Source organism: Cyprinus carpio, chromosome A14 (assembly GCF_018340385.1).
Source record: "Cyprinus carpio isolate SPL01 chromosome A14, ASM1834038v1, whole genome shotgun sequence".
NCBI lineage: Eukaryota > Metazoa > Chordata > Actinopteri > Cypriniformes > Cyprinidae > Cyprinus > Cyprinus carpio.
Genome location: NC_056585.1, coordinates 11,066,626 through 11,094,185, shown reverse-complemented (window position 1 = coordinate 11,094,185; position 27,560 = coordinate 11,066,626). Strand labels below are relative to the sequence as shown.

The 27,560-nt window shown below is 35.0% G+C and overlaps 1 protein-coding gene and 1 long non-coding RNA gene across 3 annotated transcripts in view; one reads left to right on the top strand and one right to left on the bottom strand.

Moving 5' to 3' along the window:
* LOC122133921 (SH2 domain-containing protein 4A-like) overlaps window positions 1-27,560 on the top strand; it is a 956,524-nt gene that overhangs the window by 924,843 nt on the left and 4,121 nt on the right. The window contains exons 1-5 of one of the 2 annotated variants that reach the window (XM_042770668.1): window positions 8,662-8,808; window positions 10,842-11,222; window positions 23,867-24,014; window positions 24,497-24,587; window positions 25,443-25,716. In XM_042770668.1, the coding sequence (XP_042626602.1) occupies window positions 11,042-11,222; window positions 23,867-24,014; window positions 24,497-24,587; window positions 25,443-25,716 (694 nt within the window). In that variant the 5' untranslated portion in view covers window positions 8,662-8,808; window positions 10,842-11,041. Of the gene's footprint in view, window positions 1-8,661; window positions 8,809-10,841; window positions 11,223-23,866; window positions 24,015-24,496; window positions 24,588-25,442; window positions 25,717-27,560 lie in introns of those variants that run through there. The other variant, XM_042770670.1, reaches the window with a different exon arrangement.
* Window positions 154-27,560, bottom strand: LOC122147577. The gene is made up of 5 exons (XR_006161676.1): window positions 27,185-27,560; window positions 3,755-3,855; window positions 3,617-3,669; window positions 2,915-3,101; window positions 154-2,640 (listed from the first exon to the last, which is right to left on the bottom strand). It is a non-coding gene; the product is annotated as an uncharacterized LOC122147577 (long non-coding RNA).

The window sequence follows — 27,560 nt, the reverse complement described above, 5'->3', positions numbered from 1 at the left end:
TGTTAATCATGCTTGAAACAATGCTAGCTACAGGCTAACAGCATGCATATCATGCTTGAAACATGTTAGTAACATGCTAATAATGTTAAAAACATTTTATCAACAAGCTAACAACATGCTAATCATATTAAAAATGTTAACATGTTAATTGCGTTAAAAACATTAGTCATGGTAGCATCATGGTAGCATTCTAAAAACATGTTAATCATGTTAAAACAAGCTAGAAACATGCTTAAGCATGATAGCAACATGGTGATCATGTTTTAAACATGCTAATCATGTTAGAAACATATTATTCTTGCTAAAAACATGGTATCTAAACAAGCTAGAAACTTTCACACTTCAAGCTTTTACAAATGCTTCAAACTTTCAGTCAAGGATTTTTCAAGCCAACTTCAAAGTTTGTTCTTGAACTTTACTCTTCTAGTTTTAAATTGTAATAATATTTCACAATATATTTGTCTGTTTTGGTCAAATAAATGCAGCCTTGATGAGCATAAGAGACTTCTTTCAAAAACATAAAAAAATAAAATAAAATAAAAAATCTTACCGACCATATTGTAGGGGAATTTTCATCAGCAGAAGTCAGTTTCAGTACTCGCAACGAGTTCGTATGCCGCTTTGCATACACACTCAATACAGCATTAATTAATTATACTCTAACAAAGGTCACTAACTATGTAATTACTTAGTTAAAAGAATTCTGATTGTTAAATCGTAGAAAAACAGATGTACAAAAGGTTCAAAGCATATCTCCAAAGGTTATTTAGGTGACAAACGATTAGAGTTCACACACAACGTGTTGCTCGAGAGATATATATCTGCAACCAATGCATCAGGGTGACGGAAGATGTCCATGTGCGTATTCCACCCTGGGTGCCGTCAATAATCTCCCTGAATACTGGTCCTGCACAGACAGATACTAACACACACACACACACACATAGAGAATACGCAACTTCTTCAAGGCTGGGTTGTTCAAACCCAATGTCTAATCAGGAACTTCCCCAAATATCAATTTTTTTCTCAGCTAGAGGCTTCAGACAATATTCCTCATTATTTTCTAATGTGTAAAGATGAAAAAATAAAGTAAATGCTTTAATTATATATTGTTTATGTAGATGAGAGGCCCTAATGACCTTTGTGACCTAAGACAGAAGAGTAGATGTATGTTTTAAAGTGTTGTGAGATTTTTTCTCAAACTGAGAAGAGATCACATTCCAGTGAGAAGACATGTAACTCTATACTATTTAAGTCTCACATGGGGAAGTCCCTAAAATTATTTTATATTTTGAAGAATGATATTAATCAACAACTTAATGTGGATTCCAGAAACCACCCCATCTGATCTCTGCCACAGACATTCTTACATATTCAATGCCCATGTGTGCATGTAAGAGAGAAAGCATGTAGGTTTGCACATTGTGACATTTACACAGTATTGCGACATGCTGTCGTCATGTCACAAAACACAGAGCGCATAAAGATGTCAGATTCCACCTGTCATGCGGAAAATTGACAAGAATAACAGAAAACCAAACGGGAACCAGAAATAAAAATAATGTTCATGTGACTCCCAGTGCCGACCTGATGGCGGGACACGATTATGGCTGTCCAATAATGAGCTAGTCAGCACTGGTTAGCATCAAGAGGGACAAGAAGCAAATCTGACATGCAGACTTATCTATTTAATTACCACACACTCCTGATGTGTGTGAGAGAGAAAGACGGTTGAAGGTTTATTTGGTTATTAACACATCCATTATCACTCACTATAACTGGCTGAGCTGAATAGATATTACAGTGCTTGGTCCAGGTTATGAAATAATGCAATTAGCAGCTCTTGCAAAGGCAAGCATCACTGTCACCCGAGTCATATCTAGAGAACTCCATGTGGACTCTTCTGATATGAGCCAGTAACAGGGTTGTGCAAGATTCAGAACTGAAGAATTGGCTCCATTTTAATTAATGAGTTGGACTTGAATTTGAATTAAATTGGCCACACCCCACAGGAATTTGAACTAGAATGACAGGAAGAGGAATTTACTGAACAGCAATGCAAAGAAATTCAACACAGATATCACATTTTTGAAAATGAAGTGTTCTTTTACTCTGATTAATATATTAATTATAATTAATGCTAAATTTCTATAGGTGGCATTCCAAGCATCTATCTATCCATCTGTCCACCTACTTATCAATCTAGATATCTAACTAACATTCAAACCTCAGGGCTTTTTGAAATTCAAAACTTTTAATTTGAAAAACTTTGTTTTTCTTTTGAAAGTTTCTAGCATCCTGTTTGCCTCAATTCAAATTCAGGAATTCTCATGATGTGAACAAGCATGGCAAGTAAGCAACTTTTGCACAGGTGAGCACCATTTACATTCTCTTCAAAAAATTTAATTAGTTTGGGGGCCCGGGATCTTGTGCAACGCCCCTGCACATATACATACATAAATATTTTCAATTATTGATAAAGCAGCAACCAATGAGTATGCAGAATGCAGGACCCCTAAAATCAGTGCATAAAATATGAAAAAGTTTGTCAGATTCGTTCTGTACCTGCCTGTCACTCAGAGAAAGAGCTGAGGACCCCAGACTGGAACACAGGAGACCTAAACTCTTGTTCTAGTGAAACTGCAGAGTAATACAAACATACACAGAAAAAAACAGAGGGAGGGAGAGCACACAGAAAGAAAGACAGAGGGAGAGATTAACTGGTGAATGTTGACCTTGCCAGCTGGTGGTTGAAGTAGCTACTTACCCACAAGCACACACACACACATGGATATAGCTGAGTGCACGAGCTGTCAGGTTGGCACTATGATGCAGTGGAGGAGGGGCCATATAGGGTGTGAGTTTATACCAATCCCTAAACATCCTCTGCAACACAAACACTCCACATGCTTACCCAAAATCACACAGGCAGGGTGTATCGCCGATCACAACTGGCCTGGCATGGGCCATCACAGGCCTAAATCACATCTGATCTCTGACGTCCATACGCTCAGTCCAGCCTTAGCAGAAGATCTCAGATTCCATCAACAAATCTGCTTCAAACATTTGCTTGGTCTTCATCCAGACAGCCATGATGCACACTGTAAAAAACAACAAAATATGTTTTTATCTATTTAATTTGTTAAAATAATTTATTTGTATTCAATCTTATGAGAGTTTCAGCTTGATTTTTTTTTTCAACAGAGTATTTTTAAAGTGGTCAGATAAACTGCAATAAGCTTAAGTAGTCAAGTAACTTTAACATCACTTTGATTTTACTTAAAACTTTCAATTGTTTAATTATTTAAAAAAAATATACTTTTTTAAATATGGAAATATTTTAACTATTTTAAAAATATTTAAATATTAATTTAAATAATATATTTTAATTATCCTATAGTTTAATTAAAATAAACTTAATTTCTTAAAAGAAAATAAATGTTCTCATCTTACTGTCATCCATATAGATATCCATCAATAAATGCAGCTCTGTATCAGCTCTCATAGAGACTGTTTTACATTGAAATCTTTGGTGGATCTTTTCTGTCATGGGTTTTGATTTTTAAGGTTATGAATTTGATTCCCAGGTGAATGCATGAACTGATAAAATGCATACCTTGTAAGTTTCTTTAGCAGTCCAGTTATTGGTTTTACAGAAAGTGAACACCACTGTAACAACACATATTAGAGACTTTAGTATCATTGTTAGATATTGAAAAGACCATTTGAAAGAATAATTTGTTGTCCTACCCACCAACATGAGACACAAAGGGTTGATGGTGAAGCTTGAAGGTCCTGCATTGTTCGGCAATGGACAGTCATTCATTTTATTCATAATCAAACTCTGTCCAGTCTCTTTAGAAGATCAATGCAGAAGAAATGAGAAGAGACAGTTTCTGTATTAGCACCATAAATCTTTATAGAGCAGAGCATCCAGGTGCAAAAACAAACATCTATTCACACTCGAGTTAGACAGCAATATTTCTGATAAGAAAAATGTGTTTATAGTTCACATCTAAAGAACAATGGCTCGAGTTTGGTGTCACACACAGAGCTCAAAATAATCTATTGTACATTAATCTAACCATCTAAACATACAATTTCTGCCAGTCCATAAATCTTTCATTTTTTAAAAATGTCTTTTAACTTTTCTGCCAATCTGTAATAATGTACAGTTATGAAGAAAAATATAATTTGCCCGCTTACCAACCAAAACCTAGTGCACCACAAGGGGGCGTTTGTTCTATAGTGAATTTCACTATGTCCATTTAAACTGTAACTGTAAATTGCTTGAACTATGAATTATTGATAGGGTAGGAATAATATTGCAACTAATCATAAATTGCCCTACATTTCACATTTGCATTTTAATCTAATTACTATTTAGTAATTAACTTAACACTTTCACACATTTTTGACAATGGTGAAGGTACATTGTTGGGTTCAAAGCTAAAATATTTTAGTTGCCAGCTAAGATGACTAACCCATTTAAATCTATTTTAAACAGACTGATATGTTTCCCCTGGTATGAACCCTAATAAGGATCTGACCCAGAAACCATCCTATGCCACATTCTCACATGTTTATGTTGATATTGCAGGTCAGGCCGGTCCTCAATTTGAGTGAAAGATCAATAGATGAAAAGAAATGAAATTTCCCAGACTGTGGGAAAATACCAGTTGGACAGAAATTGAACCTCTGTATGAAATTGAAATGATCTGGGTCCGGGTGCCTCAGAGTACAAATACTTGACTTTAATGAGGCAAACGGACCACATTTTCTGAACGTCAACCATTCCTGCATTTCTTCTGACCCCTGCAGTTTCACAGCAATATCACTTGCTGTATCATGCCACAGACTTTCTGTGAACTGCCGTTGTACAGAATAGAAGCGGGTCTATAATTGCTGAACCAGCACCAGTGTAATTCCACATGAATCTAGAGCCTGAAAACACACAGGCACATCACTGTTTGAAACAAACAGCAGCAGTTCATTATGCACCAATTGTTTCATTAATGCAAAGGTGAATGTCACAAAAACAAGTCCAGGTCACGTTTTACACTACAATCAAAAGACATAAAAATAAGAACATATATTCTGAAAGAATGATTTAAAAAAGGTTAGGATTGTAAAGCTTTGGTATCCTGAGATAAGTTTCATGATAATTATGCAAATTATCAATAGCACAATGAATCTGGATTAAAAAAAAAATAAAAATCCTTTGCAGTAATTATTCTCAGTGGTTATTCTACTTAGATTCACATTTAAATTGCAGTAAAAAAATAATAATAATAATAATACTGCAATTCAATGTTTTTTCTATCTGCATCAGCCTAAATTAAAGGCAGTACAACAAATAATCAATGATGTAAATATTTATACATATTTATATTAATAAAAAATATTTAATTGTTTTTAGAATTACAGTACAGAGGATTGTTTTTTTTTTTATTACAGCATACACATTTCGAGAAAAGACGTGCTTAAATGTAATTCTAAAAAAAAGCAAAATTCACAATTTTAAAAGTAAAATATATTTTTTTATTACTCATTTTTTATTTTGGAGTGAAATGTGATCTTGAAAGGTTTTGTGAGACTTTCTCTTACAACAAAAAGTGCCGAAAGTGACAACATTTAACATTACAGTGACTGCTGTAGGATCTCATATGATTTCACTGCAGTGTAAAAAATGATTTTTCAAAGTTGTAAATAAAGATAGTTGGAGTATGTTGTACAAGAAAATACTATTTCAGTCTAATTCAATTTGTTACTAACACTTTCTTACTGAAAATTGTGAAAATCCTACACCAGTGTTCACCCCAGTGTGGGTGAAGGAGCTTGAGCAAAGATATGGGATCCCTCAAGTGTATTTTGAGGCTGATCACAAACACAGTTCCAAACCCCTGGAACAGAAACTGACTCTATGGAAATCTCTTGTGTTCAAACATTCCCAGTCTGCGGGATTGCTTTGAAAGTCAACTATGCTGTGTGAGTGTGTGTTTACATATACTGTATGAACCCTAACCTGCATTACCACTCCATTGTTGTGTATGCGGACTCACGTGGAGTGAACGGTACCCACATGATACCACGCGGTCCATTTCAAAAAGAGTGTCGAAAGTCACATGACCACAGCGCATGAGTCAGGGAAGAGTAAACAGGTCAGTACACTTAATCAGACACTTGCTGTTTTTCAGAATGCACACAACCACATTTCATGAGTCAAGTCAATTCAAAGGAAATTTATAAAGCATCCTTATAGGAAAACAAACATCATGTGGCATCATGTGAAAATTAATTGTGTGCTTTTTCAGATTTTTAACAAATAATTATCTGTGTTAAAGACATAGTTCACCTAAAAATTCAAATTATGTCATCATTTACTCACTTTTTACAAAAGAAAATGTGAACTAAACAACACTTAATTGTCCCCATTGACTTCCAGTGTATGAACAAAAAACAATGAGATATTTCTCAAGAGATCTTTTGTGTTCCACAGAAGGAAGACAGACATACTGGTTTGGAACAATATGGGGTGAGTAAATGATCATTTTCCTTTTTTGGATGAACTATCCCTTTACCAGATGACTCCCTTCATTGTGGGTGTGTAACATGTTTAAGTCATGACTGTGTTAAAAACAAAAGTCAGGTGATTGTGGAAAAGGAGGAGACTGTTTACAGAATAAATGATGGAACTTTTAAATTTAATCTGAGGCTTGTAGTAAAACAGGTTAATTTCCTTGTTGAATTAACCTTGACTTGCAAGGCTTGATGGGAAAATCACCATAGATTAAGCACCATTATTTTCTAGGCCTAAATATATCCTGTACTGACTGGATAGCCTTTAATTCACATCTTTACACTTCGGTTCTGCGCAAAACACAGCTCAACCCCCATGGCTTTCACAGATCTATTCAGTCAGAGCCCTATAGAGATGCTAGTCATTGGGTTTTGTGATGTGTGGCTGTCATTGTTCTCTGACTCATTTATTGCATCTCTATTGTCTTTGGCACAGAAGACACCATGATACATTTCACACATATCTGAAAAACATTTATACCTTTTTCTTAAAGAAAAAAAAGACCCTAAAATATCTAGTGTAATCATTAAGTAAAAATCCTAAAATATTTTAATTCCAATTTACCTAATGATTATTTTGATAAAATATTTTTTATATGTTCAAATGTACCTGAATTTAAAAATATTTCTTTATAAACATCAGTAATTCTTTTAATAATATATATTTATATAAACTGTCCCAAAATCCCCACAGGAAAGAAAAATAACAATGTGAATCATTTCTCCTAGACAGCAATGAAATTGAATAGAGAGTGTAGTAAATCTTAAGTGTGTCTCCAGAGCTTCAGATAAGATCTCAACCATACCTCAGTCTGCACTGCTGCTGAGAATTCAAAAGTCTCTTCACAGGGTTCAGTTCAACTATTGAAATGCGTCATGGGGAAAAAAGAAAAATCTCTCTCGCGTCATACCATCAATTTTTACCTGAATGGGTCTGTGTGGTCAAAGTTCAATTATGTCACACACAAAAGAACAAGGAATTAATAACAAACACAGTGACCTGTCAGAGATACAGTTCATCATATATAAATATGATGAACTTAAAAAGAAAAAAAAAATTGTTGAGTCATTAATATTAAGACAATTTTTATTTGCCAATGAAGAAATGTGCCTATTCCTAAAAAGGCCAAAATATTTTATATGCTGGTTTGGTTTTCTTGTAAATGTTAATAGTAACTTGACTTTAATAGTTTAATAGTGTTAATAGTAACTTGATAAAACTGATTCAGTGCTTTTTTAAAAAAAATAATAAATGGCAGTTATTTTCTTAAGAATTTCAGTGAAACTTTTAATGATACTTAATCTAATTTTCTCTTTAGTTAGACCGCCTAGACATTTTTGTCTTGATGTCCCACAAAAAATGCATAATTACATAATCAGACAATAAAAACATGTTCACCTTAAATATATTTTTTGCATTAATTGAATTTTAATGAGCTTTAGTAGTGTCACAAAAAAGGTTTTAGGATTGTTAAGATCAGGTAACGCTATAGAAAACATTAAATAACAATAAATATTACTTTTTAATAGCACTTATTGATTTTGATTAATATTACAATGTATAAATTACTTTTAATTTAAAGTTAATTTATAAAACTAAGTATTATGAATAAATGAGAATTAAAAATGAACATCTGTATAAATAAACTGTTAGTTAATGCTACTTAACGCATTACTTGAACTACACATTTACTGTAGAAACAATTTTTACTCAGAAACTGCTTGCAAATTTTTACAAATAATTACAAAGAAATGATGAAAGTATTCAATGAAATGTGAAATTTTGAAGTAGAAAGACTGAAATAGTATTTTCTTGAAAACAAACTCCAATAATCTTTGTTTTATTTACTTTGAAAAAATATTTTTTACAGCGTAATGAGCGTATATTGTAAATTAGTTACCATTTCCCATATATCAACATCAGTCTAACTTGCTGATTTGGCAATTCAAATGTAGCTGTTTTTGTTATGCCAATGAATCTTATTTAAACGGATAGAGAGGGAGGAGACAAAGAAGGAGAGTTTAAGTGAGGAAGTCTGAGAGAAGGAGGGAGAGAGAGGGGGAGGGAGGGAGGGAGGGAGGGAGAAAGAATGCTATGATGTCACACCAGTAGTGCACTCAAATACAAAAGCAGCCGAGAGAAAGACACACACACGCACATACATACACACACATGCTGCTGCCCGTTTCACTAACACAACTCCACAGAACACTTCTCCAGATCTGAATGTGAGTACTAGTTCACTTTTCTCTCTCTTAGCACACTTCATCAGCACTCAGCAGTCTCTTTGTCCTCATCTTTACAGCTTTTTCATTCTCTCTTTCTCTCGATCTCTCTGTATCCTCTCTCTCTCTCCCATGTGCTGAAGAACTGAGACTGTTTTGGTTAGAGTTACAGTTACAGTTTGTCTAACGGCTGCTTTGTTTCTCATAGTTGCTCTTTTTCCAGCTTCAAATCTTTTGTGCTGTGAGTCTTTGTGTAAATGTCTCAGTCCCTGGCTGTCTCTATTGTCCATCCCTAATGTACCCAAATTCAAAGTATTCTCTGAGTGCATCATCACAGTTTTAACATGTTATTTCAGCTGCATTTGAACTAGTTTAATGCTCAGGTTCTTAGTTTTGCATGAATAAACTCAAGTTGGTGCGTGTGTTCCTTATCACTCTAATTAAAAAGCACAGATGTTTATTAATTTACTTCTGCTTTGTTGGTTTTGAATGGCTTTGTTAGTTGTTTGGTGAAGAAACATGTCTGACCTGGTGCATGATTGGTTTTGAATAGAGAGGTTCTTTGTTTGGCGAATGGTGTTGCAGTAGGATTATTTTCTGGCAGAGAGAAATAAAGAAAAAAAAGAGAGTTAAGGACTGAAATGCTGTAGTAATCTGTGTAACAGCAACAGGGATGGAGCTACTGAATGACAAAACTAAATAAAGTGAATGAGGGAGAGAAATATAGATGCTCATTTAGCCAAAGTCAACCGAGAGAGGAAAATCACACACAGATCTCTGGAATAAAACAGACTGCTATTGTCAACACAACTGAACAGCAGTGTGGATCAAACCATAAAACATCAAAACTTACTGCTGCTTAGAGAAACATTTGTCCCAACAGTCTCTTTCAACCCCCACAGGAGATAAAATCACAGAGAATCACTGTAATATAACAAATTCCTTCTAGACAGTAATGAGATTAAGAAGAAAGTGTGATTATCTCAAACGTATCTCCTGTAAGCTTCAGATAAGATCTTAACAGTATCTCAAAATGTATGCCTGACATGAATCAGTGTTCAAAAGCCTCTCCATAGGGTTCAATTCACCTATTGAAATGTGTCATCAGGAAAAAACAGAGAATTTTTCACTTCATGAGCTCAATTTATACCTGAATGTTTTCACAGCTCATCTATGATGTCACAAACATTCTGTCACAACACTCCTTGACTTCTGCTTGTCTTAGAGTTACCGTATTTGACTTTCACAAAAAAAGTTCTAAATAGGTTATATTTATAGGTTTTAATGATAACAAAGCCTGCATGCTGGCCTTGCCACACCAACTTTGATTCGGTGGATAAATGCTTTTGGATTATTAATAATTTTTTAAATAATGCTTTTTTGCATATTTGTAAAGAAATAATAAGACAATAACAAACTACTTTGCCAACATATCAGACTTTCTTAAAGAGTCTATTTTAAAAGTCTACAGATAGATATAGCAACTAGATATTTTTGACTGTAGCCCCAATAAATATCAATAAATAAATTATATATACATACATACATACAGAATAAATTAATACATATATGTGTGTGTGTGTGTATATATATATATACACACACACACACACATATATGTATTAATTTATTTTCCCACTGCTGTTTAACAACTGAGATAAATATTATCATAGTATTATATCTTCTATATTATTATACTCTTATTTTATTGTACTCTTATTGTACATTATATATATATATAATGAATTTCTTATTAAGATTTTCAAGACAAATTCTCAAAACCATCTAAGAGCTTCATTGAGCCTCCAAGCTATGAAAGAGTAATTAAACTGCTCTCTGCTCTCTTCAGAAAGAGAGAATTGGAGTGGGAAGCTTTGTTGTTTTACAAATCAGGATTAATTAATGGAGAGATATAAAGGAGTCGCCCATAAAGAGGGGCTGAACAAAAATGGCAGCGGATGCTGTAATGGATCTTTCTTTCTTTCTTTCTTTCTTTCTTTTTTTTTTACCTCCTCCCATTTCTCTCTCTCTTTTAGGCTGGAATCACATGGCCAGAGTGTGGGACAGAAACAAACTCAACAGCAGGATCTAAAATGCCAATCTTTGGAAGATAGAGGGAGCTTTTGTTTGAAAAAAGTACGACAAGAATTCCAAAAAAGGAGCTGGACTCTTCAGAGAGATTTTTTGTATACCAGCACACTTATTCAAAAGCCTACAACACACAAACAGACTCAACATGCTGCAGCAAATCCTAGCTGACATGTACATCGACCCTGATGTACTAGAGGCCTTAAATGAGGAACAGAAGAAGATTCTGTTCTTCAAAATGAGAGAGGAACAAGTCAGGCGCTGGAAGGAGCGGGAAGAGAAAGAGGGCAAGGAGGGGATAAAAAAAGAAAAGCTCCGGCAAAAGAAAGGTATGAACTCACACCCTTTCTAAAAATACAGCCATGTCTGTCATTCTGTGAGCATCAAGAGGAGACAAAAACTATTTACAGAACAGTCAAATGTTTTTGTGTGTCTCTGACAGGCCACAATGTTTGTGCACATTCTTACGTGTGTGACATCTTAATTGAACCTCACAGACCCATTCGGTATTACGTGAACACAAGGTGAAATTTTTTCATTTGGTTCGGATGACATGTTTCAATGGTTGAATTGAACCCAATGGAAAGACTTGAATAGTGATTGTAGAGAGCAGCGCAGTGAATACAGCTACATTCACACAGCAGTGCTGAATATACTTCAGTTCTGTTAGAAGAGAGAAAAACGGTGTTCACGCACACTTCAACTATTAAAGAGCTTGACAATAGCTTTATATAACCAAAATGACTACATGACAGTTTCAAAAGCCTTTTTTATATATATTTGTATTTTTTTTTTCTTTTTTCGAAATAATATTAATAATAACTTAACTAAGCTTCCCAAGCTTCCTGTTTCAGTTATATCTGCATTTGATTTTATAACTGATGGGGGCACCATTTAAACATTAAGATTTTTAAATATTTTGTATAATAGTCAAAGCATAGTTTTTAAAATGCTGAAAAATGCTACTAAAAAAAAACAAAGGTTTCTTTTCAGCATCATTACTCCAATCTTAAGTGTCCCATGACCCTTCAGAAATCATTCTAATATGCTGATTTGCTGTTCAAGAAACATTTATTATTATCAATGTTGAAAACAGTCCTTTATTTTTTTATTTTTTGGAAACCAAAAAATTTTCTTTCAAAAACAAAATCTTACACAAAATTTAAACGGTAGTGTAATTTAAAAACTGACAATTTTGCAATACTATTTCAACACATATAGAGCCTGATTTAGTGAATTCACCCCTTGCTGTGTGAACGTAGCCAATCAGAGAATCAACCCTCTACACCCGCTCAAACGGCAATCTCATTGGCTGGCGCTCACCTATTTTCATCCCTGTTTTGATTTAAGCAAATCAGTTCGAGCGAACATGTTATCAATTTATAATCTATTATTAAATAATACTTTATTTATTATTTATTATAATGCTTGACTGACTGATGTTAAGAGTGTACTTTCAGATATTTAAAAAACGGTGCTATTTTACAAACATTATATATATATAAACTGTATATATATATATATATATATATATATATATATATATATATATATATATATATATAAGTCTGGTGAGTAAACTAAAAAAATTTACTAGCCAATGGTGATCTAGTTGCCAAGGTGTCCGTAGAGGGCTGATGATTCACTTTTATTGAATCTCTTAGCAGATCCTTTTACGCATTTCCAGCAAACTATACGAAAGCAGCTTTAAAATAAATCTTTTAACACGCCCTTACTGATGTAACAAGAAAATCAATGCCTGTGTGAAATGTACCAACGTCATTTCAAGGAGAGCACATATTTTTAAAGGGCCAAAGGAAATTAAGTGACCTGAAAGAGAGAAAGAGTCACATAACAATACCGCAGAGACATGCAACAGCATGCTACAGCTACTGCAAGAGTGAAACCAGAGCCAAATTCCAGTTATGCAACACTGACCTTGCACCACAGCACAATACTCACATGCAAATCACCTTGCAGTAGATTACTGCTTATCTCCATAGCATCAGCATTTGTAAGTAGTTGTTTGGGATCTAACCCCTGTAATGCTGTAGGGGCCCGGCCACTGTAAATTCCTCTAAATATTTCAGGGCTTTCTACCACTAATGCCCGAGGATGTGCTTTGCCAGAATTTTGGGCATGGAATGTTCTCAGGAAGCACAACATTCAAAAACAAAGCAACCATAAAAGAGCCATTTTTGGTTGCCCAAAATAACCTTTCAGTGAACAGTCCTTAAAAGAAACATTTTTCTTAGTGTGAACAGCAAAAGAATTAAAATAAAAGCATTTTGTGGAGATTTTAAAGATCTTCATGGATGTATGAACGCCTTTTTTTTTAAATAAAATTTAGAAAATTTACTCACCCTCAGGCCATCCAAGATGTAGATGAGTAAGGTTCTTAATCGGAACAGAATCAGAGAAATGTAGCATTAAATCAAATGCTCACCAGTGGATCCTCTGCAGTGAATGGGTGCCGTCAGAATTAGAGTCCAAATAGCTGATAAAATCATCACAATAATCCACACGACTCCAGCCAATCGATTGGTGAATGGAAAAGCTGCATGTTTGTAATCCATTCATCATTAAAGACATTTTTAACTTTAATTAGTTGCTTCGGGCTACAACAAGAGTCCTCTATCCATAATTCTCCAGTGAAAAAGTCTTCTTGTCGGATTCAGAAAAAAATGCACAGTTCAGGCAGTGTTTACAATTGAAAACGGTCCAAAACGATTCTAAAAATATGTGGATTTTGACATGAGAAAATGGATGGACTTGAAGCATTATTATGAATTATGGACTATTTTGGCCAGCAGCAAGAGTTAAAAGTTAAAACGCCTTAATGATGGATTTGTTTCTTACAAACACACAGCTTTTCACTTCACAAGACATTAACTGATGGACTGGAGTCGTGTGGATTATTTGTGGATTATTGTGATGTTTTATTAACTCTTATTCTGACTAAGCAAGCGATGTAATGCAAAATGTCTTCAAATCTGTTCCAATGAAGCAACAAACTCATCCACACCTTGGATAGCCTAAAGGGTGAGTACAAATTTTGGGTGATTTATTCCTTTAAAAATTAAAGTTCTTTAAAGAATAGAGAAAAAAAGAAGCTACTAGTGTGGTTTTCACATGACAGTATGAGGGAAAAACTGAGAACAAGAGTTTGTGTAACATGGAATAAATATACTGTACATGGAATTTCAAAATATCAGACGCTCATAACATCTGTGACAGCTTGAACCTATGTTCTCTGGCTGGGAAAAAGCATTCAGTTCACGTGTTGATGACGATGGAATCCAGCTGAACAGGAATTGATGTTTACAACAGCATTTGCTCAAGGATGTAAATGTTCTTGTAAGTGTTCCTATCAATAGTTCTGTTTTTGCTAGAATTGATGTTTTTTTTTGGATTTGGTCAAGGATGTTTTTTTTCTTGTAAGTGTCATATTTGATGTGTAATTGGGTTTTGTGAGTGAAGCTGTATACAGACGAGATACGGAGAGAACGAGCAGGCAGCGCCCCTCCCCCCGCGCGCGCACTCTCCGTCTTCAGCTCTGTCTTTGCTCTCTCCCTCGCATCAAAATCAACTGATCCTAAAGGTCGCAAGACTGGACGAATACATGTTTCACGTGGTGCATTCGGAGAATATTTTTTGCTGAATTACCGCTGGGTGTGAATTGCAGTCAAAAAAAAAAAGTTGCCTTATCTTCTCTTACAACTTGTGACAAGCATTCCGCACATGCAGCGGACATAACTTTAAATAAATGCAAAAAAAAAAGAAAAAAATATATATCCAGTTATGAAGTGTGTGTGTGTGGACAAATCTTTCGCGATGTCCTAACAGCCAGGATTCCCACACAACACGCTCCGCTGAAGTCCGATTCAATTATAATGAATGGTTAAAGCAGTCGGTCTGCCCGTCAGTGTCGAATCGGTGTATAACAAATCATTACTTCTTAAAAGAATATACACATCTGAAATGAGAAAGTAAGTGTGGCTTACCCCATTAGCAAGAGTGTTTAGAGTAAATTTAGCCTTTAATAATCCACAGTATGTATAGGCCAATGACAATGTTAAGGGATAAAATATTTGACTACAGGAAGCCTTTAATAATAATAATAAAAAAAATAGCCTTAATAATACACAATAATTTCAGGTTATTTATGACAGTTTAAGGGATAAACATTTTATATGGTAAAAAATACACTATTACACCTTTAACGCTACACGTTTTTAATGCTAAGACCTTTTTAATTGATATGATACACCTAAAATAATTATCAGGTCTATCAAAAAATGATTTTATCTTTCAAAACTATGAAAGCCAGTTCGTGGAAAAACACACAGCTTTTTTGCAAAGAGGGCAAGAAAGGATGACAGGTGAGGTGACAAGTAATATCTGTGTCTGATAATTGCATAAACTTTGTAAATAGAATAATTTGTGATACCTTTGCATTTCAAATATACTTTGGTATTGATGAATGTTTACATGTAAAATCATTTGTAATCGCTTTCTTTTTACTATCTAGCCTGACAGTGATCGTTTTTTCATGACATAAATAGTATAAGGAAAAAAAAATCACAACTGTTTCTTTGTATTTATTTTAAATGTAACATTTATTGTCCAAGTTTGGGCTTTTTTTTTGCGGATCCATGTGGGTACTAGGGTAACTCTTTTGCTGTGTGTGGATGACCATGGTCGGTCAGCCACCACCGAAGACCAATTTTTGACCCAGAAAAAACCCTGAATAGTGCTGGTATTCTCCCCCTGCTTCTGTTTTTTTTTAATCAAAAAAACATCAAGTCACATGGGCAACATGTAACACAGGGCATTTGTGATATATATTCAGCTCCTGCACAAACGGGCTTCAAAAGAGAGCTGCTGTGTCACAGTTCATGCAGTTGTAGGACTCTTATTCATTTACTTTAGTTTGACATGAACACAGTTTAAATCTCTCACACAGCTCATGTCAATTGCAGCAATGTGAAACGCAGCTGTGTCTGTCTTTCTTTCTCTCGCTCACCACTTTTGTGGCCTGTTAAGTTAAGTCGCCTCAGCTGATCACTTGTGTCAGCTCTGGTGGGTGTAGTTCGGAGATAAATACTGCTATAAGTTTCAAGTACACAAACAACAAAACTATTTGGGCTACGCCACTGTGGAATACTTTTGACCATTTGTACTCATTTATGCTTGTTGTTAAGGAGGTTAAACGATAGTTTTCACCCCATCTGGTAAATTCTGGAAAACAATATGGATTTGAACAACTTGAGGGTTAGTTACTCATGGGCAAATTTTGCAGTTGGGAGGGGGTAACTGGTACCTTAATGAGAAAAAAGAGCGCCTTCAAGCTTGAAGTCCTCCTATCATTGGTGTACACAATTTTTTGCTGAGGGCTTGTTTTCTTTTATTTGTGTGAGGGCTTGTTTTCTTTTTTTTATCATGTATTTATATCTCATATCTATTATACTCTTATTTTTATTGTACTCTGACTTGACATTATATATAGATAATGAATTCTTATTAAGATTTTCAAGACACAAATTCTCAAAAACCCATCTAGAGCTTCATTGAAGCCTCCAAGCTATGAAAGAGTAATTAAACTGCTCTCTGCTCTCTTCAGAAAGAGAGAATTGGAGTGGGAAGCTGTGTTGTTTACAAAATTCAAGGATGAATTAATGGAGAAGGGATATAAAGGAGGTCGCCTATAAGAGGGGCTGAACAAAAATGGCAGCGGAAGCTGGTAATGGATCTTTCTTCTTTCTTTCTTTCTTATTTCTTTCTTCTTTTTTTCTCTTTCTTTTATCTTTAACATCTTTTTTTCCCCCCCTTCCTTTCTCTCTCTCTTTTAATGCTGGAAAGCACATGGCCGAGTGTGGGACAGAAACAAACTCAACAGCAGGATATTAAAATGCCAATCTTTGGAAGATAGAGGAGCTTTTGTTTGAACAAAGTACGACAAGAATTCCAAAAAGGAGCTGGACTCTCAGAGAAGCCTTTTTGTGTTACCAGCCACACTTATTCATAGCCTACACACATTACATACAGACCCAACATGCTGCAGCAAATCCGAGCTGACATGTACATCGACCCGGAGGTACTAGGAGGCCTTAAATGATGCAACAGAAGAAATTTCTGTTCTTCAAAAATGAGAGAGGAACAATCAGGCTCTGGAAGGAGCGGTAAGAGAAAGAGGGCAAGGAGGGATAACAAAAGAAAGCTCCGGCAAAAAGAAAGTTAATGATACTCACACCCTTTCTAAAAATACAGCCATGTCTGTCATTCTGTGAGCATCAAGAGGAGAGACAAAACGATTTTACAGGAAACAGTCAAAATGTTTTTGTGGGTGTCTCTGACAGGCCACAAATGTTTGGCACATTCTTACGTTTGTGACATCTTAATTGAACCTCACAGACCCATTCGGTATTAACGTGAACACCAAGGTGAAATTGTTTATTTTGGTTCGGATTGACAATTTTTCAATGGTTGATTGGGAACCCAATGGAAATACTTGAATAGGTGATGTGTAGAGATCAGCGCAGTGAATTACAGCTACATTCACACAGCAGTGCTCGATATACTTCAGTTCTGTAGAAGCATAGAGAAAAACGGTGTTACGAGCACACTTCAACCATTAAAGAGCTTGACAATAGCTTTATATAACCAAAAATGACTACATGACAGTTTCAAAAAGCCTTTTTTTATATTATTTTGGTATTTTTTTTTTCTTGTTTTCGAAATAATATTAAGAATAAACTTAACTAAGCGTCCCAAGCTTCCTGTTTCAGTTATATCTGCTTTGATTTTATAACTGATGGTGGCATCCATTTAAACATTACGATTTTTAAATATTTGTATAAGTATCCAAAGCATAGTTTTAAAAATGCTGAAAAATGCGACTAAAAACAAACACAGGTTCTTTTCAGCATCATTACTCCAATCTTAAAGTGTCCCATGACCCTTCCAGAATCATTCTCTAATATGCTGGATTTTGCTGTGTGAAGAAACAGTTTATTATTATCAATGTTGAACACAGTCCTTTAGTTTTTTATTTTTTTTGGAAACCAAAAAAATTTCGTTCAAAAACAAATCTTACACAAAATTTAAACGGTAGTGTAATTTAAAAACTGACAATTTTGCAATACTATTTCAACACATTAGAGCCGGACTTTAGTGAATTCACGCCGTTGCTTGCTGTGTCACGTAGCCAATCCGAGAATCAACCCTCGACACGCCGATCCAAAGCGGCAATCTCATTGGCTGGCGCTGCCCCTATTTTTCATCCCTGTTGTTGATTAAGCAAATCAGTTCGAGCGACATGTTATCAGTTATAATTCTATTGTTAAATAATACTTTATTTATTAGTATAGTATAATGCTTGACCTGACTGATGTTAAGAGTGTACTTTCAGAATATTAAAAAAACGGTGCTATCTTTACAACATTATATATATATAAACTGTATCTAATATATATATATATATATATATGATATATATTATATATCTATATATATACGTCCTGGTGAGTAAACTAAAACAAATTTACTAGCCAATTGTTATCTAGTTGCCAAGTGACCCCTAGAGTGCTGATGATTTCACTTTATTTGAATCTCTTAAGCAGATCCTTTTACGCATTTTCCCGCAAAACTATACTAAAGCAGCTTTCAAATAAATCTTTTAAACACGCCCTTACTGATGTAACAAGAAAAGCAATGCCTGTGTGAAATGTACCAACGTCCATTTCAAGGATAGCACTATATTTTTAAAGGGCCAAAGGAATTAAGTGACGCTTGAAAGAGAGAAAGAGTCACATAACAATACGCAGAGACATGCAACAGCAATTCTACAGCTACTGCAAGAGTGAAACCAGAGCCAAATTCCAGTTTATATTTTTCTGCCCCCCACCCGCACCACAGCACAATTACTCTCACCTGCAAATCACCTTGCAGTAGATTACGGGCTTATCTCCATGAATGCAAATCAGCATTTGTAATTAGTTGGTTTGGAATCTAACCCCTGGGATGCTGTAGGGGACAACCACTGTAAAATTCTCTAAATATTTCAGGCTTTCTCTACCACTAATGCCCGAGGATGTGCGTTTTGCCAGGAAATTTGGGGCAAATTGGAATGTTCTCAGGAGCACAACATTCCAAAAACAAAGCACCCATAAAAGGAGCCATTTTTTTGGTTGCCCAAAAAAACCTTGCAGTGAACAGTCATTAAAAGAAACAGTTTTCTAGTGTGACAGCAAAAGAATTAAAATAAAAGCATTTTGTGGAGATTTTAAAGATCTTCCTGGATGTGATGTACGCCTTTTTTTTTAAATAAAATTTAGAAATTTACTCACCCTCAGGCCATCCAAGATGTAGATGAGTAAGATTTCTTTAATCGGAACAGAATCATAGAGAAATGTAGCATTAAATCAAATGCTCACACATGTGATCCTCTGCAGTGAATGGGTGCCGTTCAGAATTAGAGTCCAAATAGCTGATAAAATCATCACAATAATCCACACGACTCCAGCCAATCGATTGGTGAATGGAAAAGCTGCATGTTTGTAATCCATTCATCATTAAAACATTTTAACTTTAATTAGTTGCTTCGGGCTACAACAAGAAGTTCCTCTATCCATAATTCTCCAGTGCCAAAAAGTCTTCTCTTGTCCCGGATTCAGAAAAAAATGCACAGTTCAGGCAGTGTTTTACAATTGAAAACGGTCCCAAAACGATCTAAACAAATATGTGGAGTTTGACATGAAAAAATGTGATGGAATGTGGATTTTGACGTGAGAAGATGGCTGGACTTGAAGCATTATTATGAATTATGTTATATTTTGGTTAGTGGTGGGTTTTTTTATTTAAAACGCATTGATTTTGGATTTACAAGACATTAACTGATGGACTGGATCGTGTGGATTTATTTGTGGATTATTGTGATGTTTTATTAACTCTTATTCTGACTAAGCAAGCGATGTAATGCAAAATGTCTTCAAATCTGTTCCAATGAAGCAACAAACTCATCCACACCTTGGATAGCCTAAGGGTGAGTACATTTTGGGTGATTTATTCCTTTAAAAATTAAAGTTCTTTAAAGAATAGAGAAAAAAAGAAGCTACTAGTGTGGTTTTCACATGACAGTATGAGGGAAAAACTGAGAACAAGAGTTTGTGTAACATGGAATAAATATACTGTACATGGTATTTTTTTAAATATATGAGGCTCTTATAAATTTTTTGAAAGCTTGAACCTATGTTTTTTGGTTGGGAAAAGGATTTAGTTTAAGTTTTTGTTGAGGTTGTATTCCTGTGAAGGGGTTTTTGTTTACAACAGCATTTGCTCAAGGATGTAAATGTTCTTGTAAGTGTTCCTATCAATAGCAGGGTTTTTCCTACATTGAAAATTTTTTGGCGGCCGCCAAAGCGATTTTTTGTCCCGCCAAAGCCATATTTGATGTGTAATTGGGTTTTGTGAGTGAAGCAGTATACAGACGGAGATACGGAGAGAACGAGCACAGCGCCCCTCCCCCGCGCGCGCACTCTCCGTCTTCAGCTCTGTCTTTGCTCTCTCCCTCGCATCAAAATCAACTGATCCTAAAGGTCGCAAGACCGAATACATGTTTCACGTGGTGCATTCGGAGAATATTTTTGCTGAATTACCGCTGGGTGTGAATTGCAGTCAAAAAAAAGTTGCCTTATCTTCTCTTACAACTTGTGACAAGCATTCCGCACATGCAGCGGATATAACTTTAAATAAATGCAAAAAAAAAAAAGAAAAAAATATATATCCAGTTATGAAGTGTGTGTGTGTGGACAAATCTTTCGCGATGTCCTAACAGCCAGGATTCCCACACAACACGTCCGCTAAAGTCCGATTCATTATAATGAATGGTTAAAGCAGTCGGTCTGCCCGTCAGTGTCTGAATCGGTGTATAACAAATCATTACTTCTTAAAAGAATATACACATCTGAAATGAGAAAGTAAGTGTGCTTACCCCATTTAGCAAGAGTGTTTAGTAAAAATTTAGCCTTTAATAATCCACAGTATGGTATAGGCCAATGACAATGGTAGTAAATTACCTTATAAAATCATTTAGTTTAAAGATAGACTGGAGGAGATGAAAACTAGATCAAGCACAAAGCAAGCTGTTGCTAGCTAGCTGCTAATTTTATTATATTTTATATGGTAAAAAAATTACACTATTACACCTTTAACGCTAAAAAAACGTTTTTTAATGCTACCTTTTAATTTGATTATGATTACACTAAAATAATTATCAGGTCTATCAAAAAATGATTTTATCTTTCAAAACTATGAAAGCCAGTCCGTGAAAAATCACAGCTTTTTTTTGCAAAGAGGGCAAGAAAGGATGGACAGTGAGAGTGACAAGTAATATCTGTGTCTGATAATTGCATAATTTGTAAATAGATGAATTGTGATACCTTTGACATTTCAAATATACTTTGGTATTGATGATGTGTTTACATGTTAAATAAGTTTGTAATCGCTTTTCTTTTACTATCTAGCCTGACAGTGATCGTTTTTTTTTGAATAAATAGGATAGAGAAGAAAAAAAAATCACAAACTGTTTCTCTGTATTTATTTTAAATTTAACATTTATTGTCAATTTTGGGCTTGCGGATCATGTGGGTACTAGGGTACTCTTTGCTGTGTGTGGATGACCATGTCGGTCAGCCACCACCGAAGACCAATTTTGACCCAGAAAAAACCCTGAATAGTGCTGGTATTCTCCCCCTGCTTCTGTTTTTTTTTAATCAAAAAAAGCATCAAGTCACATGGGCAACATGTAACACAGGGCATTTGTGATATATATTCAGCTCCTGCACAAACGGGCACAAAAGAGAGCTGCTGTGTCACAGTCATGCAGTTGGACTCTTATTCATTTACTTTAGTTTGACATGAACACAGTTAAATCTCTCACACAGCTCATGTCAATGGCAGCATTGTGAAACGCAGCTGTGTCTGTCTTTCTTTCTCTCGCTCACCACTTTGTGGCCTGTTTAAGTCGCCTCAGCTGATACTTTGTGTCAGCTCTGCGTCGGGTAGTCGAGATAAATACTGCTGAAGTTTCAAGTACACAAACAAACAAAACTATTGGCTACCACTGGAACTTTGTACCATTTGTACTCATTTATGCTTATTTTAAGGAGTTTAAACGGATAGTTCACCCAATATGGTAAATTCTGGAACAATATGGATTGGAACAACTTGAGGGTTAGTAAATCATGGCAAATTTTCATTTTGGGTGAACTGTACCTTTAAGGAGAAACAAAGAGCGACTTTCAAGCTATGAAAGTCTCCTATGCGATTGTGTAAACAGATTTTTGAGGGCTTGTTTTCTTTTATTTGTGGTTTTGTTACATAAAAGAAAGGAAAAGCTCAACCATTGATAAGCTGCGCTCATTGATAAGGTATAGCTCTAATCTCGATGTCCGGCTGTGGGGTCATAGTGCTTTAAGAAAATTTCCTCAAAAAACACATTCATCATCATGCAGTTACATCACCTTTCAAAAACACACACCTTCTCTTAAGCAGCATACGTGGGTGAATGTGACCTAGGCAACAAGCAACAAACAAACAAACAAAACACACACACACACACACACACACAAAGATCTAACCATTAGTGTGACAAAATACCTTATAAAGATGTGTGTGAGTTTTAATATATAACTTCTGTAGTTTCAGCTATACACATACTGAACATTTCTGAGATTTCAAACAGAAACATCCTCTAAATTCATCCCTGCATGTAAGTGAAGCCAATCTGATCTGCCTGGCTCTTTTTTTTTTTTTTTTTTTTTTTTTTCGGGCGCCGCAGCATAAATGGCTGCCCACTGTTCCGGATGTGTGTTCACAGTGTGTGTGTGTTCACTGCTGTGTGTGTGTGCACTTTGGATGCAGAGCACGAATTCTGAGTATGGGTCACCATACTTGGCTGTATGTCACGTCACTTTCACTTAGATGTGGCATTGCTTCTGTCAAACTGGAGAACCGGTTCTTTATGTAACCCTTTCTGCTGGAGCTGAGGGGTGTCAGGATTTCCCTTACGTGCATGCATGCAAAAAAAAATACTTTTGAACAAACCATTTCCTGCTGGGAAATTCTTGACATTTTTTCTAATTCCCGCTGTGATATGCATTGTACTGCTATGTGCTTTTAGATTATTTAGCTGAGGTGAACTGTGGTCCCCTATGATCAGCACAAGGATCCTCTTTGTCACCTTTTATGTAAGAACCACATAAGATGATCACACTTCATTTCTTGCCTTCAAACATCTGGTGTAATCTAAGACGTTTAAATCACAGTGAAATAATGATGAGGATGACAGGGAAGGATTCACAGCCTTTGTGGGTCGGTGCAAGTGTTTGTAAGGTAATAATACAAGCCTGATGAACGCTGGCATTGACATCTACACACTGAATAACATTAACACACTTCTAAACCAGAACAGGCGAGGTGAAGTATATTATGTGTAGGTTTAATTTCAATGTATGTGAGAGATCTGTTCTTGAGTCCGTGAAAGGACACACTACAGAGTGTAATGTTGAAAATCAAGAGGTCATGGTTTGGCTGGTTAACATCTCAGATAGGTCTCTAATGACAAAATAAAAAAAAATAAAAAAACCTTCGTTAGTTACCAAATAAAATATGTTGCATCAGAATACAATTTTAAAGGGCCGTCAATGGAGAAATATGCTTTATGCAGGTCCATGCTAAACTGCCAAACCTAAACCTTTTGAATTTAGTAAAGAAGATCTAAATTACATGAAATTCCAGACTATTAAACCTGAAAAATACCCATTATCTTTGTTCAAAAAGCAAGTAAAAGGCTTAAACGTGCTGTTGTCTCTGTTGTGCACCTTTGTCTTTGTAACTTAATTGTTTCTGTGTAGCTCATTTATTTATTGTTTCTCAGATATTGATTTTCTTGACATGTTTATTTTGTCCACAGGTCCTTGTAAAAGTGTGAGCTGGCTTCTTGGCAGTGATGGTGACGTCCATGTGTGTATTATCGGAGAATCTAACGAGCTCGAATCTCCAAAACTCATTCTGTCCGAACTGAAAAACAAAACTGCGGCCAACTCCAATACTTTGAACAGGTACAGCACCCTCAATAATAGGTAGAAATACACTATGGGAGGGATTATGGTTGACTGTACATTATGGACATTATTAAATATTGATTTATTTTGATTGATTTGACTGATCAAAAGTGACAGTGAAGACATTTACAAAGTTTCTATTCATCACTATTCGAAGACTAATATATATGTTATAATATTTACAATATGGTGAGCATCGACCCAAATCTATTGAATGGTAGAGTGCTTAAGAAATCTAGTTGCCTTTTAATGGTCATTGCACTAAAATATCCGACAGCTGAATACCAGCTTATATAACTGAAATAGACTCAGAATCAAGTATCCCAGAGAATCATATAATAAACCTCAATAACAGCAGGCAAAAATACTTACTAACTAATAACAGCAGATAAAATACACTGATACTACACCACAAATACAAACATTACAGAAATCTATTCTCAAACCCCAGAGTTAAATGTGCTTTTCTTTGTTCACAGAGCAAAAGCCGAATCTGTAAAGAGCAGCTTGACCAATCCCAGCAGAGCACAACAAACCAGCACAGAACCAGGGATCCAGCTACTGCTCAAGGTGTGTGTGGATACTAAATAATGTCAATAAATAAATAATGTTTTGCTTTGGAAATTATGTTGTATTAATATGACATAATATGGTAACCCAACACCGTTCCAAAATAGTTTATTGCACAAAAATGTTGTAAAAAAAATAATAAAATAAAATAAAATAAATAAAATTAAAATTGACAAACTTCACAGGCCCAACAAAATGAAAAATGTTTACATTCACAATTTACACAAATTAATTTAGCAAACACGTAAAACCACGGATCTATAATAGATAATATAATATAGATCAGTGAGTAAACCATTAAAAAAAAATAAAAAATAAATTAGAGTCACATTTGTCTTTTACCTTTGGTCATTTTTTTGTTAATTTATCAGGATGGAAATGTCACACAACCTCTCCATGTTGGTATCATGACTCGTGTCTACATACATACTCTTTTTAAGAGCCTGTTTAAAGACGTTTTTATGAGACAAAAAAAAAAAGATTATCATTAGCTTAAACAATAGACTTGAATGGAAAGTCCAAACGTGTGCATATGTTTAAATGGGATTTGACATGAATGTGCATATATGTGAGAAAACGCACATGTTTGTGTGAATGACTTTAATAATAGGAGCAGCAATAATAAGACCATGGGTGTGTGTAGTTGGACAGGCTAGGCTCCCCTGAGCAGATGGTTTAGAGCCTGGGCAGAGAATTAAACGGTATCAGATGGCATCAGTGCCACGTTGCCAGAGGGAATACACACACACACACACACACACACACACACACACTTCCATCTCTCTTTGTGTCTCTAAATTTGTCAACTCCAATTTTATAAGTATTTACAAATGAGTTTCATTTAATCTGCCACAGAAACCAGAGGAGCTGAGTGATTCCACGACAGTCTCAGATGAGTCCAAGCAGGACAGCAGTTCTGATCAGTCAGCTCACGACACCAGGGGCCAAACAGATGACTCAGACTCAGGCAATGCAGAGGAGGACACGGGCCTTTACAGATCCCATATGAGCAATGCAGAGACAACAGTAGCAGACAGACTCAGAGAGCTTCAACTGCACAGAGCAATGAAAGAGCATCTGTCAATCAACAACAAGACACACCCACTGGACACGCCCACACCAGACAAAGGTAAGAGCACCGAAGAAGAATCTGAATTAATCCCTGGTATTCTTTCAACAAAAGCACCTTTATTACGTTTATACATTTTTTATTCATTGTTTATTAGTGCCAAAACTAGAGCCTATATATTTGGCCCCTAGGTTATACTAAACAATATACTACAAAAAATATAAAATAAATATCTATAATAATAAGTTTATATAAAAATTTTATTCATTGTTTATTAGTGCTAAAACTTTTGTTTTTTTTTTTTTTTTTGTTGTTTATTAGTGTTTTATTTTGTGTTTATTTTTTGTTATTCTATTAGTTCAGTTTGTATATTAACTATCTACATATATATTATTATATATTTACATAATACATATATTTCACATTTCATATTTCTATACATAATTATAATTATATTATATATATTTTATTATTTTTTTATTATATTTTATTTTTTTTTTTTTTTTTAATTATATAAATACTAAATATTATATTATTTTATTATTTTTATAAAATTTTTATATATAAAATAAAATAAAAATAAGTATAACAGGATTAACAACAATTATCTTATTTAACACACACACACACAAACACACACACATTTAGTCATTTAGCAGACTCTTTTATCCAAAGTGATTTACAAATCAGGACAATGGAAACAGATAGAACAGAAAAAGAACAGAGCAAGCAAGTGTTAGAGGCCTTTTTTTGCTTTTGTTATTTGTATACAGTAGTCAACATTTGAAGTGGATCAAATAAGTTCATCAAAGTTGTCCTAAGACAAGAACACATTTTGATTTTAGGTTTTAGGACAACTTTGATGAAAGGATTTGATCCACTTCAAATGTTGACTACTGTAATAAATAAAAAGAAAACAAATAGATAGAATACAAAAAGAAAAAAGAAAACAAGCAGTTAGTAAATGAATAGAGTGCAAGTATAAAGGGCCAAGTTTTTTGAAAGAATAGAATTAGAATAGAGGACATATATATGATTAAATACATAAATATTATAATATTGTTTAATATTATTTTATATCGTTTTAGAATATTTATATTAGTAAATACATAAATATTAAACATAATTATAAAAAGTATTTTAAATTTTTAATATTTGTAATATTAAGTAATATATGACCTAATGTACTTTTTTAAAATAAAACAATATATATTTTTATTTTTTTATTTAGAAAGGGCATTCATGTTGTTGTCAGTGTAAATGGACACCAGGCGCCATCTAGTGGACTTCTGATGTCATGAGCACCGTCACCATACAGCACGATGCGCCGCCTACAGGACACATCAGTCATAGCAACACTTTCCTTTGTTTACCAGCTGCGGATAATATTTTTAAAACAATGAACTTTGCTATGGTCTATGCTTACTAAAATGCTGCACTGTCTGCCGACCTACACACCAAACTCCCTTGGAAACAGAAACCAAATACGAGCTCGCAGGATTCAAACATATTAACGACCGAGGCCTACCTTTACCTGACTTTCGGCTTGTGAAGGCAGACGATGGTCAGGTTTGGTGTTGTTTGTGTCGTCACCTCATAATATTGCACACACGTGTATTTGTTTAATGTTAAAGTGGATAAATGATGATTTGCGTGTGACTCATGTGTAGGTTTGTGAGTGTGTGAGTGAGTCAGTGTGCGTTTGTGACTCAATCTGTGCGTGCCGTGGACGCGCGCGCGCGCGCATATGCGTTCGCTCGAGCGGGAATTTGCGCTGATCCCACGTTTCCATGGCGACAGCAGAACGCAGTCAGGGGGTCACGGCTGCAGGGAACGGCCGGAGAAACATCAGCAGGAGCTGCGGCTCAACTCCCGAGAGAGAAAGAGAGAGAGACGTGACAAAA